The 16,886-nt window shown below is 39.1% G+C and overlaps 1 protein-coding gene across 1 annotated transcript; it reads right to left on the bottom strand.

Moving 5' to 3' along the window:
* Positions 1-2,954: 2,954 nt before the first annotated feature.
* On the bottom strand, positions 2,955-8,677 carry LOC116747751 (allergen Bos d 2-like). The gene is made up of 4 exons (XM_032620279.1): positions 8,597-8,677; positions 7,984-8,123; positions 4,254-4,351; positions 2,955-3,130 (listed from the first exon to the last, which is right to left on the bottom strand). The coding sequence occupies exons 1-4, from the start codon at positions 8,675-8,677 to the stop codon at positions 2,955-2,957; spliced, it is 495 nt and encodes a 164-aa protein (XP_032476170.1).
* Between the last annotated feature and the right edge of the window lie 8,209 nt (positions 8,678-16,886).

Raw genomic sequence — 16,886 nt, 5'->3', positions numbered from 1 at the left:
CATTCAAAGTGCACGCGGTTTACAGGGAGCGCTGGGAAAGTAGGTAACCAACGCCCTATTCCGTCTTTCCTGGCGCTGCTGCAGCCCTGCATGTGCATACAGCCTTCCAAATCCCCGGGAACATGCCAGAGGTTTCCAGAGTTGTCCAGGACTGTCTCACCTTTCCCACTTCCCTTAACGTTTTTCACCTAGTCTCTTGCCCGGTCCAGCACTCTGATCATTCGGGGTAACCATGAGGCTCTTTTTCCCATCATTTCCCACCAATCAGTTGCTGTTGATTTTGAAAACACCCCTGATACGGGATGTTTATGCACAGCTGGAAATCAGTCAGCGCACTCCATCAGCAGCAAGGCTGCTCGTCTTTGGAGAGAAGACGGGACAGTAGCAGCCCTGAGTCAGACACCACAGACCCTGTTCTTTTTAACCAACATTCAGTGCTTTTTCTTGAGTCAGTATTTTTCGTACTTGTTGTACACCCTTAACTAATTTCCAGAACCCTAACATAGTTGTCTGTGATAAGTTCATAGTTTTGTGAGTTTCACAGCTATCTTGTTGGAGGAGAGAGTTCTATGAGCTCCTCATTCAGTCTTTCCAGAAGTCCTGTACCAGCCTTTGGGTTTTCGTCACCTGAAGCTGCTCATGTAGCCCGCCGGTGGATTGGTGGAAATCCATTGGTGGATTTCGGTTAAGAAAATGTTGATCTCCTACATGCTAAGCATTTTGTTCATTGCTATAGTAGGTCACTGGGAATTCTATGTACCTAAGAAGTGACCCTGACTGTATGTAGGTATCCTGGTACTATGGTCCCCTGATCATAACAGGTTCTGTAGAGTATTGGACTAATCATAATCTAATCATAATTGGGCTTCGTGTATCACATGTGCAAGGGCTTTGTTTTGCATCTTAACTAGACTCTCTCCCTATGGCTTAACCTCATCAGATTTTAGCTCCTTTCTCGTCTTCGATGACTAACCACACTCTAAGGAAAAATGAAGTATCTCATTTCGGGAAAGAGCTACAAGCACGTGAGGTGTGGTGAGAGGGTATCAGCTGGTGCTTCCTCTAAGTTACAGTGTCGGTCATATGATACTGCATTCTGCCGAATCCTTAGGGACACGCACACCCCCCATAGCACATGAACGCAGCTCAACCCCGTAATAATTGAGGTGTTTTCTGGTTCTAGTGAGGAAAGCACTGGCTCTTTTTTGAAGTAGTCTGACTAGCCAGTCCCGTCTCTCAAGCGACATCTGGTGGGAGATTCATATCACATTATAAAAGCAGCATCTGTGACTTATTTTCTCTTCTCACCAAGACACTTCCAGGATTTACGCTACACGTCCTAAACAGAATTATCTCCTGGTTCTTTGCTTACTCGGTTTTCTGCCGAGCTGTGTGCAAGTGTTTCTGGGCATTGCAAGTACGCTACCTTTCTTCGTAGGTATATTGATCGATTTATTTAACCGTTTAGGAATCCACTAACATCAAGAAGGGCATAGGCGATTCATGGAAGGAAAGCCATGAGTTCAGGATCATGACTTCCTGGGAAAGGAGAAATCATGATGTGAAGGGAAAGGCTGTTTTTATCTTCATGTGGATAATTCTGACGCATTAGCGGTGCTAATGCTGCTTATAGCCTTAGGTCGTTGTCTTCTACAAACATGAAAAAAATTAAAAACGTAGTTGAGCTGATTATGTTTAGTATGATATTGGCGAGAGCATGAAAGAAAAAAATACAAGCGATTGCTGGGGGAGACAGTGGAAAAATTCTCCGACAGGACTCATTTCACAGAGCTCCATCTGCGTAGGTGCCCGTGTGGGGTTGGATAGAACGCTTCCACCAGGTGCAATTAGTTGTGTGTGATCCTGTATCGGGTCTTACGCCGAGAGCTTCTAAGTTACGTGTTCACGGCTCCAAGACAGAGAAAATTACATACGGTGTAAGTCTGAGATGCTTACAGCTTCTCTAAATCTTATTTATAATTATAAACCGTGTTGTGGCTGCAAGATGATTCGTTCACACTGGGATTCACTAGGGTTAACTGTATTTCACAGTTTAGTGCTTCGCAAAATTTCCCCCCTTGGTCCTCAAAGCATCCCACTGTAGAGTCTCGATCAGTGTGATTCTTTTGGATATTTAAATCCAAACGCTTATCGAAGTCCTGGCCTTTGCCACCTTGCAAGTTGGACTGTTTTGTTATGCCATTCTTTTTTTAAATTAATTTTTACGGAAATACAGTTGATTTACAATGTTGTGTTGGTTTCAGGTGTACAGCAAAGTGATTCAGTGATACATATATGAATATAAATGTATACTTTTTTAGATTCTTCTCCATTGTAGGTTATTACAAGATATGGAGTAGAGTTCTCTGTGCTCTACAGTAGGTCCCTGTTGTTTATGTATTTTATATATAGTAGTGTGTATCGGTTAATCCCAAACTCCTAATTTATCCCTCCCGCCACCTTTTCCCTTTGGTAACCATAAGTTTGTTTTCGGTGTCTGTGAGTGTGTTTCTGTTTTCTAGATAAGTTCATTTGAGCTCTTTTTTTAGATTCCACATAGAAGTGATATCATATGATATTTGCCTTTCTCTGTATGACTTACTTCACTTAGTATGGTAATGTCTGTGTCCATCCATGTTGCTGCAAATGGCATTATCTCATTCTTTTTATGGCTGAGTAATATTCCATTGTGTATGTATCCCATTCTTAAAGCAGTAAGCCCCAGAAAAAAAGCCTTAACCTACTAAAAAACTCAGGAGTCGTATGTATCATGTTTCTACCCACCCAACTGATGTTCTCAGTTCTTAGTTAGGACAGTTGTCTGTCAAAGTGCATGAATGGGGGGAAAACGATCATTGAAGTTCCTCTATTTCAAAGGATCATTTCATAACAGACTTTATAAAAGACAACTGTGAGAATAGGAAATTTGAATCGAGTATCCTAGTGGTGTGTTTTCATCTTGGATACACGTTGGCCTCTGGGACTTCACCTGTTGCAATGACATCTTCTGTGTTTTCTGTTGGGACACGTTTGTCCTTGGTCAGTTCCTCGAACTTGTTGAATTCTTCTTCGCTGAGACTATGCCCTTTGGCGGGATTCCACAGCAAGTAAGGCAGACGAGATGTCCGTTAGAACCCTCCAGAGTTTATAAAGTATGACCTGGGTCATAACTGTCTAATACTGTCTAATAAATCTCACCATCACCACCACCGCCTCCCCCAGCCTCTCCATGCTCCTCACCAGGTAATTTTTCAAGGGAGGTACATCAGGTTTTCAGATGGTACCATGTAGTAGTGTCCAAATATTGAACATTTTATCACTTTCCTGTTCTTACAACTACTGAGAAAATTAAAGACCACTCACCTGTGAGCTAAAGAATCCCCAGATTGGATACAGTCTCTAAATGTACATCAGAGAACATAATGGTAGGGCCTGAGAGCTCAGAATTCCTCCAAACTGTGTTCCTTTTGAGTTTTGTCTACATTCTAGAATTTGTTCCCTGGTTTTCCTGAACCCTAATCAAGTGAATGGGAAGAAAAATGCTTTGGACTTTTCAGCAGAGCATACTAACCGCATCACACATGCTAATCGGGGAGAAAACTCACGCTTTGTCGTTGTCCAAGACAAGCTTCAACCCCCGTGCACCTCCAATGAGGATATAATATCGGAAAGCCTACACGGGATCTATCAGTGGCCCCGTGTGGTTGGCCAGAGGGCAGAATGATTGAGCTGACTGAGAACATCGCATCTGAAGGATTCAGTGGTTGTTTGCAGAATATTGGGTTCAAGTCTCAACCATTATTTTAACGATTGTGACAAAAATGAAGCATTTGTGGTTGAGAGGAAGGCAGTGACGCCTGGAAACTGGTGACTCTGCTGAACGTAAAGTTTAAATCTTGGCTCACTTAGGTGTCAGGACCTGGCTACTCCTATCACTCAGTGTGTGATATTTGGCAAGAAACTCATGGAATATCCTGGAATATTTTATTGGATCTCCAGAATAAGTGTGTATAATATTTTAAAAAGCCACTTGATAGAATCCCTAGTGGGTGCATTTCTTCATTTTTTTAGTAGACAACCTTTCAGCATCCCTGAGTCAGCCAACGTGAAGTCTGAATTCCCATGTTTCTGAACACCTTTCTGCTCCAGCGTACTTAATAAAAAATAAGGTGTATATGCACTTCTGTCCTTAATATAAAAATACAGATAATATGAACATATTTAGTTTGCATAGAATAAGCTACAATATGTACCGACGACTTCAGTCAGGTGTATGGTCTTGTCTTCATCGATGCTTTCAGCATAGATTACCAGCATGTTCTTTGATACAGTAATCAGTTGGAAATAATTTCTGCCCGAGACAGTGATAGAAAAAAAATTCAAACCTCAATACAGTTAACTTTTTTCATTTTCAAATTGACATGCTTTATTTTTTCACACGCTGTGGTCAGTCTTTCCTTCAACGATGATCTCTGTCTCACCGATATTTCTCGTAGTGTGTTGTTAGAACCAGTTAACGCACTTTTGACCAGAGATGTATTAATTTGCCTTTTGTTACCCCGAATGTGATTGACTGGAGATGTTTCAGTATTTATTTACATAACAAATCACCGGCCACAGGCGTTAGTTTCTGCAAAAACCCCCTGGTCAATAATGAGTTGTGAGAGCTACTGAAGTAGGCAAGCTTCTTCCACAACCCTTCTTCTGAAGATGGTAAAGATTTCTAGTCCTTGAGACTGAACAGTCTGTGCACAATGGCAAAGTTGCTCATTGCAGAATTTGTAGGTATATGATTGGTGGTGGACTGCAGCCCTCTCACACAAGAACACATGATTGTGTTACATTTTCAGGAATTTTGTGACCGAATTGTCAAGTACAGCCATTATTAAAGAGTAATTCTATAAACTTAAATGAATCATATTAAAATAAAAGTTAATGCATAACACAGTTATTTCCTAGTACAAGAGGTAATAAAAGAGGTATAAATGAAGGTATTGCAAAATGTTGCTGCATATCCACATTTAAAATGAAAAAGTACACATCAGACCAAGATTAGAAGGCTACATTGTACATTTTTTTCCAGGAAAATCAAATATGTAGACATTTGATCACTTAATATTACAGTATTGATATTTGATAATCATTTCCAGTTATTTTAAACTATAGAGATAGAAGTCTGTCCCAATGCCCCCGCTGCTTTTAAATTATGTAAAAATTAGTTTCAAATTTTTGCTGTTATTTTAACTATTCTCATACTTATCTTTTGGATTTAAATTAATCAGGTTTTACTTCTTAAACATGTTAATACAGAACTTTTAATATTGAAGAATTTTTTTAGTTAGAGCATATTTGATCGTGTTGGTCAAATAAAAGATACAAAAAATTTTGAAAGAGATGGTATAATTTTAAATAGCTTTCAAAACTTCCGCATGCCTGAGGAACATATGAAATCAATGCTCTGGGACTTTTTCTCAGATACTGTCAGTAGCAACATTCCAAACTTGGACCTTATCCTGACGTTGTGTAACAAAATGAATGCTCGGAAAATTAAATGTCTGTTTCAGGGTTGCATTTGTAATTAGTAGAAAAAATTGTTTACAGATCCAGACGTCTAGATGTCTTGGATGGAGCTAAGACTGTACATTTGAACACATTCTGTGGTTTTGAGAAGATGCACCCATCTGAAAAGGTCACGCATTCACAGTCTGTTCCGTAAATATCTTTTTCTCTTCCTGTTCCCATTGCTGTGTGTTCTTGGCATATCCCATTAATCCTTAGAAACAAACAGAGAAGACGTTTCTGATTCCCCATCCATTCCTCAGCGCTTGAGGAACTGCAAAAGTTACCATGCATTTTAATTGCTAAAAATTATAGATGTTTTTAATCTTAGGCTCATTTCATTGAGCCCTACTACTTGGTGCTTTATTGTTCTATTACAGGGTTCCTCACCCCACAGCACCCTTGACATTTTGGCAGGATAATTCTTTGTTTGGGGGAAGGGAGACTGTCCTGATCACTGTGGGGTGTGGAGCAGTATCCCTGGTGTCTACCCAGGAGATTCCAGCAGCTCCCATGTGAAACCAGAAATATCTCCGGACATGGCCACGTACCATCCGGGGAGGGAGGACAGAGCCACGCCCCACATTTAGGATTGCTGTCCATTCCTTTAAACAGTCCCACTCTGTCCTTTGTCTCCATTCCAAAGACCATGTCTGTCCTCTGCCATAAATGTTGGTGCTCCTACAGACTCTGAAGTCTTCTCTCTCCTGAAGCAAGTTGTTCAGCTTCTGTGAATTCAGGTGGTACTTATTTAAGTAAGAAGCTTCAAATAGAATATCAATGAATGATAGACATACAGACAGAGATAGACACAGACACACAGAGACATAGAAAGAAATGGAAATATGTATTTACACGCCATGCACAGATCAGCTGTGTATAAACTCATTAACCACATCTCAAACTTAGACCTCACAGGCACGTTTATTATTATTAATTCTTTTTCACACTTGTTTTTCTCCACCTTATATGTTAGTCTATCCTTTGGTTTAATGGCATCGCCATTTTTACAGATGGACAATTTCAAACTTGAGCATTTAATTTGAAAAATAAGCTATTGATACTCCAAATTTTTCTTAAAATGTTGATTTCAGTCACCCCCGTATCTACTTCTTCCATTGCTAAAATTTTCCAAAAGTATTTTACTGAATACAGTCCCTACCATGTGAGTTCCTGGAGGACTCATACTTAGAAAATGAATTTTATGATTCCCTTATTTTAAAACCTACATCCGTGCTGATTTCCCACATAGTAAACATAAAATTAATATTTTTGATACAGGAAACTCTCCAGAACAAAGTCTGAGTTTTGTTTCCAGTTGGTGTTCTGGAATCCACTTCATACACATAGGACGTGGCCGCACTGAAGATCCAACGTCCCCTGAATTCGCGATGCCTCTCTGCACACTTCTTCTGTTTCTCTGATTCTTGGTTTAAACTTTCCTTTAGTGTTCAGTGAATAAATGCCACACACACCACCCCGTGCAAACCGTTTCCTACTCCCATGACTGGCACAGTCGTTCACTTATCGATACTTCAGTATGACCTTTATCAGTGAGTCTTTTTGTTACTTTTTGCACATGGATGTCTGTGACCTTGATTCAGTTTTGAACTGTAAGGTGAGACATATTTTTTAATTTGTCATTTTTTATTCCCACATTTACACAATGCCTCCAATAGAATAAACATTCCATAAATGTTCAGTTACTGCGTGAAAGTATTAATTTATTGCTGGAAACTTGTCGCTAAGATGCCAGGTGAGTAATCTTCTGTGTATAACCCTTCACACTGAAGTATGCCATGAAAGCAACTGTATATAATCTCTTTCCAATATATGCAAAACCTGAAGAATCAAACACACAGATCCTAGGGATAGGAACGCTATTACGCTATTGCCATAACTTTCAGGCATTCAGGACAAGTCTTTCCTTACTGCCTTCATCTGAATTATTAATGACAGAATTCCAACCGAGCTGCTCAACCAGTATGGCCTCTAAGAAGAGGCTACAGGCAGATGTTCAGGGGGTTTGTGATGAGCTCTAAGCATATGACACCAAACCAAAAATGCTCTTCTATGAATAGAATTGACAGGCTCAAATTCGACAACATCATCCAGAGACCTTTCACTGCACATTTGAGCTTGGACCTCATGATCAGCTCGGTGCTTTGTGACGACCTAGAGGGGTGGGATAGGGAGGGTGGGAGGGAGACACAAGAGGGAGGGGATATGGGGATATATGTATACCTACATCTGATTCGCTTTGTTGTACAGCAGAAACTAACACAACATTGTGAAGCAATTATAATCCAATAAAGATGTTAAAAAAAAATTTCTTCCCATCCAAAAAATAAATAAAAATATTTGGTAGAAAAAAAAGAAAAGTCAACAGTTTTGTTGCTTTACGTTTAGGCAAATTCCACTTACTTGGTATAAAAAGTAATGTAGGTTGTTTCACAGTTGTTGCTGCATTCAGTCCTATGGATATGACCCCTTAATGGGCCATTTTCATGTGTCTTGTCCACGTCATCGGATGCTATGTAAATGGTGTGCCATTCTCCTGTAATCTAAAAAGGAAAGTTTCTATAAGAAATGTTAGTCAGTCTCTTTACTGTTGTCTCACCAGTACCCCGCATAATCTTTGCTTCTGCTTTACCTCAGAAGACAAAGAAATTCAATCTTATTGAGCAAAGTAGGGTTCTACCCCCTACCTTGCAGAATAATATGAAATGAGATAATGATTCCTACTCAAGCATAAAGGATAGAATTCAGAGTTTCTTGAAATAGCTAAAACAATGCCACTAAGGATGATGACAATTCATTGCTATCTAAATGGTAGCGTATAATTTTTTCTTGCTATTTGCAGACAAAGAAGATGAAAAAATATATAAAGAGCTGAAAGACAGAAGGGTTCTTTTATCCTCATGTAGATACATGGACCAAGGGATATATATATGTAATCTGATCAGACATGTAAACATGAGTCTCTCACACACACGCACAACCAAGACCTCCTCCCAGATCAGCTCCTTTTGGGTACCTTTGAGAGAGCTTCCTCAGATGGAGGTTCCCGGTTGGCCCACACCAGACCAAAGACGAGACTCAGCAGCAGAATCTTCATCTTGTTGGTTCTCGTAATCCTGCTTCTGGAGAAGCTGAGGGTGTCCCAGTTGTTGGAGAGAATGTGAGTTTGTGCCACTCTCTATAGTATATGTCTCTTGTCATAACACATGATGAACAGTCGTTCATCATAAGACCTTGGTTACGTATAAATCATCTTACAGTATCCCGGTTGGCTGTTGAGCTTTTCTGGCAATCTGTTGTTTTTATAAAGAGATGAGTTTTAAGAGAAGCCTAAGTGGATCCGGACATTGGGCCTTTAGGGAGAAATCACAGTCCCTATGAAGTATTTCAAGGACGGTAAGGTTTATTTTGTTTTATATGCTGAGTTTCCAAAATGGGATAAGCAGTCCAAGATACATATGCCCAACTCCTATATTATTTCTTTAACATTGAAGAGGTCTGTTGAAGCTTATTTTCTAAAACTAAAGATGTTCCTGTTTACTGGTTTAACAAGCTTAATATGGCATTGTTAAATGCATATTTAAAGGCATTCCTTCATCTATTCCTCACAACACCATGTGGTAGGTGCTATCATTGCTCCCACTGCACAGAGAAGTTAAGTAACTTGGCCAGGGTCACACAGCTATTAGGCATCTATACCATGAATCGGTTATCAGGGCATTCCTCACAGAAGTCTGTGTTTATTTTTTTATTTGAAGGATAGTTGCTGTACAATATTATGTAAGTTACAGGTGTACCGTAATTTGTGATTCATAATTTTTATAGATTATACTCCACTTACAGTTATAACAAATATTGGCTATATTCCCTATGTTGTGCACTATATCCTTGTACCTTATTTATTTTATACCTAATGGTTTGTACCTCTTAATCCCCTCCCACTATTTTGACCCTTCCCTCTACCCTCTCCACACTGGTAACCACTAGTTTGCTTTCTGTATCTGTGAGTCTGCTTCTTTTCTCTTATATTCACTAGTTGTATTTTTTAGATTCCACATATAAGTGATATCATATAGTATTTGTCTTTGTCTGACTTATTTCACTTAGCATAATACCCTCCAAGTCCATCCATGTTGCTGCAAATGGCAAAATTTCAACTTTTTTATGGTTGCATAGTGTTCCATTGTGTGTGTGTGTGTGTGTGTGTGTGTGTGTGTACTACATCTTCTTTATATTTATATCGTTATGTTTAAATTTAACAAAATACTTCTAACAAGAACAAATTCTCACCTCCCACCCCACTCAAGGATCCCTCCCAAATTCATCTCTACAATTTCATTTTGTCCTGAGTGTATAACCTAATCTCACTACAATTTATGAGATTTTTGCCTTATGTGTGTGTAGCTCCTGACACTAAGACCCATGTTCTTTCAACCATCCTCCTGAACTCTCCACACATCAGGCAAACTAGATTAAGAAAACCAAGGGCAACCACTCTCCAAATAACACTCATTTGGACAGTTTGCTCTCAGGATGAGACCAGCCCTCTGGTGATCATGTTAATAATAGAAGATTAAATGGATGGATTGTGATTAGAGATATAAAAAGATAGAAATTGAACTAGACCTCTGTAACTGAAATGAACTCTATACTGAACTGAAAGATGAGTTTTTTAGATCTTTGCTGAGATATAAATGATACAGAACAAACGTTCACATATTTCAGGCATACAGTTGATAAGCTTTGGATGAATACAGCTGTGTAAATTTTTCCCCAGTCAGTATGATGAACATATCTGTCATGTTCAAAACGATCCTTGGGCTCCTTGGTCATCCTTTCTCCTGCCCCTTCTCTGCCATCCCCCACGCTGTCTTGGGAACCCACTCCTCAGCTTTCTGACACAATAGATTAGTTGGTATTTTCTAGAATTTTTCAAAAATTGAACCTTTGTGTGTGTCTGTGAGTGCGTGTGTGTGTGTGTGTGTGTGTGTGTGAGCACGTGTGCGCATTTCTGGCTTCTTTCACTTAGCATATTTATTTTAATAATTATCTATATTGCTCTTGTAGACTACATTTCCATTTACTCCTGCATAGTGTTATATGGATATATCCCAGTTTTATCCACTGAAATGGTGATGGATGCATATTTACGGACAAATCTTTGTAAGGAACTCAGCTGTCTTATCTCCTGGGTAGACACTTGGGAGCAGAATTGCCGGATCAAAGTGCCTTTCTAATTTTACACTCCTGTCAGCAGTAGATGAGAATTTCAGTTGCTCCAAATCCTTGCCACTACTTGGTGTGGTCATTTCAGACATTATAAGTAGTATGTAATGGTATCCAGTTACAGTTTTAATTTACATTTCCTGAATAAAGGGGTGGAACACCTTTTTATGTGTTTACTTGTCATTTGTATATTTTCTTTGGTAAGTGTCTCTCCACGTCATTTGTTCACTACTGATTGGGCTGTTTGTTTCTGTTTTCTTAATTTTTATTTATTTCATATTTATTTTCTTTACTTTTTTGGCTGTGTCAGGTCTTAGTTGTGGCTCATGGGATCTTTGTTTAGGCATGTGGGATCTTTTTCATTGTGGTGCGTGGCTCTTCGTTGTGGGACATGTGCTTCTCTCTAGTTGTGGCGTGTGGGTTTTCTCTCGCTAGTTGTGGCCCTTGGGCTCTAGGGCATGTGGGCTCAGTAGTTGTGGTGTGTGCAGGCTTTGTTGCCCCATTGCATGTGGGATCTTAGTTCCCCGATCAGGAATCAAACCCACGTCCCCTGCATTGGAAGGCAGATTCTTTACCACTGGACCACCAGGGAAGTTCCAGGTTGTTTGTTTCTTTATAATGAAGTTTGGAGGTTTTAAATATATTCTGGGGACTTCCATAGACACTCAGTAGTTAAGAATCTGCTTGCCAATGCAGGGGACATGGGTTTGAGCCCTGGTCCAGGAAGATCCCACATGCCATGGAGCAACTAAGCCCATGCGCCACAGCTACTGAAGCTCATGAGCCACAAGTACTTAGTCCATGTGCTGCAACTACTGAAGCCCGAATGCCTAGAGGCCGTGCTCTACAGCAAGAGAGGCCACCGCAATGAGAAGCCCGCGCACCTCAACGAAGAGTAGCGCCCACTCACCACAACTAGAGAAAGCCCGTGCACAGTAATGAAGACAGTAATGAAGTGCAGCCAAAAATAAACAAACAAATAAATAAATATATTTAAATAAATATATTCTGGATAGAAGTCCTTTTTCACATAGAAGATTTGCAAGTATTTTTCCCGAGTAGGTGGTTTCTCTTCTACTTCCCTCAAGGATATCCCTCAAAGACGCAAATATCTTTATGTTCAATGTCATGAAAGTATTGTTTTCACTGAATAATCATGCCATGCTGTATTTTCTAATCAATATGTGTGTAGTGATTTGTCACAGGAGTTTTCACCCATGTTTACTTCTAGACCTTTCCTTGATTTAGGTCTTACACATAGGTCTGTGAATCACTCTATGTTAGTTCTAAAACATGGGGCAATGAATGAATGGGTTGAAGTTTTGTTTTGTATTTGCATATGGATATCCAGTTTTTCCATCAACTTTTGTCCATAAGATTATTCTTTTCCACTGAATCTCCTTTGTATCTTTATCAGAAATCCATTTGTCTATGTATTCCTGTCCGTTCCCCAGGAGCAGGTTTTGTTTTGTTTTGGCTTGTTTTTCCGCATTCCTTACTTGTGTTTTGGACAGTGTTAAATTAAAGACAGAACGTGACTGTCATTACGAGTTCCTTTACGAGTAATGTAAGACTTCAGTTCCAAAGACCGACCCATCACAACCATCTCCTAGAATAACTCCTATTCCATTTTCCTTTGGTGGCAGTAGACAAACTTCTTCAGTCTTTAGATTTCCTGAGAGATCCCGGGCAAGTCACCTATTCCTCTGGTGTGATGACCGTATCAGCACAAAGCATTTATCACCTCCTTCCTCCCCAAAACAGGCACTTTCATCCTTTTTACTTAAAGGACTTTCCATGTAAATGCTCAACAACCTTGTCCAAGAAAAGTATAATGAACACTTTATTTTCATTGCTCCACATTCTAAACAGCTTTTTAACAAGCTAATCTTCAACACACCTGTCTATTCATTGAGTCCAGCCCTCCTATCTCTGTACAGCTGGTTATTTTCAAGGACACTGAAACAGCCAAAGAGCTTGTTCTTTTGGTTTTTTTTTGTTTTTTACTCACATTTCCATGTGTGTTATTTTCTTTCCTAGCAACGTATCAGATGGAGATATATTTTGTTAATTTTGTTCTTACCATGGAAATGAAAAAACAATGGTACTTTTATGATTTCCAATTCAGCTAAGTGAAAACACCCGGAGGGTTGACTCGAGTATTTGCTACTCCAGGGACACATCAGAGCCTTAGAATCCTTCTTCATTTGGTGTCTGACCTTTGAGGAGAGCTTGGCTGAAAGGAGACTTCAGCCTACATCTTCAATGGCCACTTGCCTTTATTCTCAGAAGGGACATCACTGTTTCTTAAATAATATTATCTTTTTTTTTTTTTAACATCTTTATTGAGGTATAATTGCTTTACAATAGTGTGTCAGCTTCTGCTTTATAACAAAGTGAATCAGCTATACATACATATGCTCCCATGTGTCTTCCCTCTTGCGTCTCCCTCCCTCCCACTCTCCCCATCCCACCCCTCCAGGCTGTCCCAAAGCCCCGAGCTAATATCCCTGTGCCTTGCGGCTGCTTCCCCTAGCTATCTACCTTACTACGTTTGTTAGTGTGTATATGTCCATGACTCTCTCTCGCCCTGTCAAAACTCACCCTTCCCCCTCCCCATATCCTCAAGTCCGTTCTCCAGTAGGTCTGCGCCTCTATTCCTGTCTTATCCCTAGGTTCTTCATGACATCTTTTTCCTTAAATTCCATATATATGTGTTAGCATACAGTATTTGTCTTTTTCTTTCTGACTTACTTCACTCTGTATGACAGACTCTAGGTCTATCCATCTCATTACAAATAACTCAATTTCATTTCTTTTTAAGGCTGAGTAATATTCCATTGTGTATATGTGCCACATCTTCTTTATCCATTTGTCCGATGATGGGCGCTTAGGTTCTTTCCATCTCCGGGCTATTGTAAATAGAGCTGCAATGAACATTTTGGTACATGACTCTTTTGAATTTTGGTTTTCTCAGGGTATATGCCCAGTAGTGGGATTGCTGGGTCATATGGTAATTCTATTCGTAGTTTTTTAAGGAACCTCCATACTGTTCTCCATAGTGGCTGAACCAATTCACATTCCCACCAGCAGTGCAAGAGTGTCCCCTTTTCTCCACACCCTCTCCAGCATTTATTGTTTCTAGATTTTTTGATGATGGCCATTCTGACTGGTGTGAGATGATATCTCATTGTAGTTTTGATTTGCATTTCCCTAATGATTAATGATGTTGAGCATTCTTTCATGTGTTTGTTGGCATTCTGTATATCTTCTTTGGAGAAATGTCTGTTTAGGTCTTCTGCCCATTTTTGGATGGGGTTGTTTGTTTTTTTGTTATTGAGCTGCATGAGCTGCTTGTAAATTTTGGAGATTAATCCTTTGTCAGTTGCTTCATTTGCAAATGTTTTCTCCCATTCTGAGGGTTGTCTTTTGGTCTTGGTTATGGTTTCCTTTGCTGTGCAAAAGCTTTGAAGTTTCATTAGGTCCCATTTGTTTATTTTTGTTTTTATTTCCATTACTCTAGGAGGTGGGTCAGAAAGGATCTTGCTGTGATTTATGTCATAGAGTGTTCTTCCTATGTTTTCCTCTAAGAGTTTGATAGTTTCTGGCCTTACATTTAGGTCTTTAATCCATTTTGAGCTTATTTTTGTGTATGGTGTTAGGGAGTGATCTAATCTCATACTTTTACATGTACCTGTCCAGTTTTCCCAGCACCATTTATTGAAGAGGCTGTCCTTTCTCCACTGTACATTCCTGCCTCCTTTATCAAAGATAAGGTGTCCATATGTGCGTGGGTTTATCTCTGGGCTTTCTATCCTGTTCCACTGATCTATCTTTCTGTTTTGTGCCAGTACCATACTGTCTTGATTACTGTTGCTTTGTAGTATAGTCTGAAGTCAGGGAGCCTGATTCCTTCAGCTCCTTTTTTCGTTCTCAAGATTGCTTTGGCTATTCGGGGTCTTTTGTGTTTCCATACAAATTGCGAAATTTTTTGTTCTAGTTCTGTGAAAAATGCCAGTGGTAGTTTGATAGGGATTGCATTCAATCTGTAGATTGCTTTGGGTAGTAGAGTCATTTTCACAATGTTGATTCTTCCCATCCAAGAACATGGTATATCTCTCCATCTATTTGTATCATCTTTAATTTCTTTCATCAGTGTCTTATAATTTTCTGCATACAGGTCTTTCGTATCCTTAGGTAGGTTTATTCCTAGATATTTTATTCTTTTGTTGCAATGGTAAATGGGAGTGTTTTCTTGATTTCACTTTCAGATTTTCATCATTAGTATATAGGAATGCCAGAGATTTCTGTGCATTAATTTTGTATCCTGCTACTTTACCAAATTCATTGATTAGCGCTAGTAGTTTTCTGGTAGCATCTTTAGGATTCTCTATGTATAGTATCATGTCATCTGCAAACAGTGACAGCTTTACTTCTTCTTTTCCGATTTGGATTCCTTTTATTTCCTTTTCTTCTCTGATTGCTGTGGCTAAAACTTCCAAAACTATGTTGAATAAGAGTGGTGAGAGTGGGCAACCTTGTCTTGTTCCTGATCTTAGTGGAAATGCTTTCAGTTTTTCACCATTGAGGATGATGTTTGCTGTGGGCTTGTCATATATGGCCTTTATTATGTTGAGGAAAGTTCCCTCTATGCCTACTTTCTGGAGGGTTTTTATCATAAATGGGTGTTGAATTTTGTCAAAAGCTTTCTCTGCATCTATTGAAATGATCATATGGTTTTTCTCCTTCAATTTGTTAATATGGTTTATCACATTGATAGATTTGCGTATATTGAAGAATCCTTGCATTCCTGGAATAAACCCCACTTGATCATGGTGTATGATCCTTTTAATGTGCTGTTGGATTCTGTTTGCTAGTATTTTGTTGAGGATTTTTGCATCTGTGTTCATCAGTGATATTGGCCTGTAGTTTTCTTTCTTTGTGACATCCTTGTCTGGTTTTGGTATCAAGGTGATGGTGGCCTCGTAGAAGGAATTTGGGAGTGTTCTTCCCTCTGCTATATTTTGGAAGAGTTTGAGAAGGATAGGTGTTAGCTCTTCTCTAAACGTTTGATAGAATTCACCTGTGAAGCCATCTGGTCTGGGCTTTTGTTTGTTGGAAGATTTTTAATCACAGTTTCAATTTCAGTGCTTGTGATTGGTCTGTTCATATTTTCTATTTCTTCCTGATTCAGTCTTGGCAGGTTGTGCTTTTCCAAGAATTTGTCCATTTCTTGCAGGTTGTCCATTTTATTGGCATAGAGTTGCTTGTAGTAATCTCTCATGATTTTTTTTATTTCTGCAGTGTCAGTTGTTATTTCTCCTTTCTCATTTCTAATTCTATTGATTTGAGTCTTCTCCCTTTTTCTTGATGAGTCTGGCTAGTGGTTTATCTATTTTGTTTATCTTCTCAAAGAACCAGCTTTTAGTTTTATTGATCTTTGCTGTCGTTTCCTTCATTTCTTTTTCATTTATTTCTGATCTGATTTTTATGATTTCTTTCCTTCTGCTAACTTTGGGGCTTTTTTGTTCTTCTTTGTCTAATTGCTTGAGGTGCAAGGTTAGGTTGTTTATTCGAGATGTTTCCTGCTTCTTAAGGTGGGCTTGTATTGCTATAAACTTCCCCCTTAGTACTGCTTTTGCTGCATCCCATAGGTTTTGGGTTGTTGTGTCTCCATTGTCATTTGTTTCTAGGTATTTTTTTATTTCCTCTTTGATTTCTTCAGTGATCACTTCATTATTAAGTAGTGTATTGTTTAGCCTCCATGTGTTTGTATATTTTACAGATCTTTTCCTGTAATTGATATCTAGTCTCATGGCGTTGTGGTCAGAAAAGATACTTGATACAATTTCAGTTTTCTTAAATTTACCAAGGCTTGATTTGTGACCCAAGATATGTTCTATCCTGGAGAATGTTCCATGAGCACTTGAGAAAAATGTGTATTCTGTTGTTTTTGGATGGAGTGTCCTATAAATATCAATTAAGTCCATCTTGTTTAATGTATCATTTAAAGCTTGTGTTTCCTTATTTATTTTCATTTTGGATGATCTGTCCATGGGTGAAAGTGGGGTGTTAAAGTC

The sequence above is a fragment of the Phocoena sinus genome, chromosome X (assembly GCF_008692025.1).
Source record: "Phocoena sinus isolate mPhoSin1 chromosome X, mPhoSin1.pri, whole genome shotgun sequence".
In the NCBI taxonomy this organism is placed as follows: domain Eukaryota; kingdom Metazoa; phylum Chordata; class Mammalia; order Artiodactyla; family Phocoenidae; genus Phocoena; species Phocoena sinus.
This window is presented reverse-complemented; position numbering and strand designations above follow the sequence as displayed.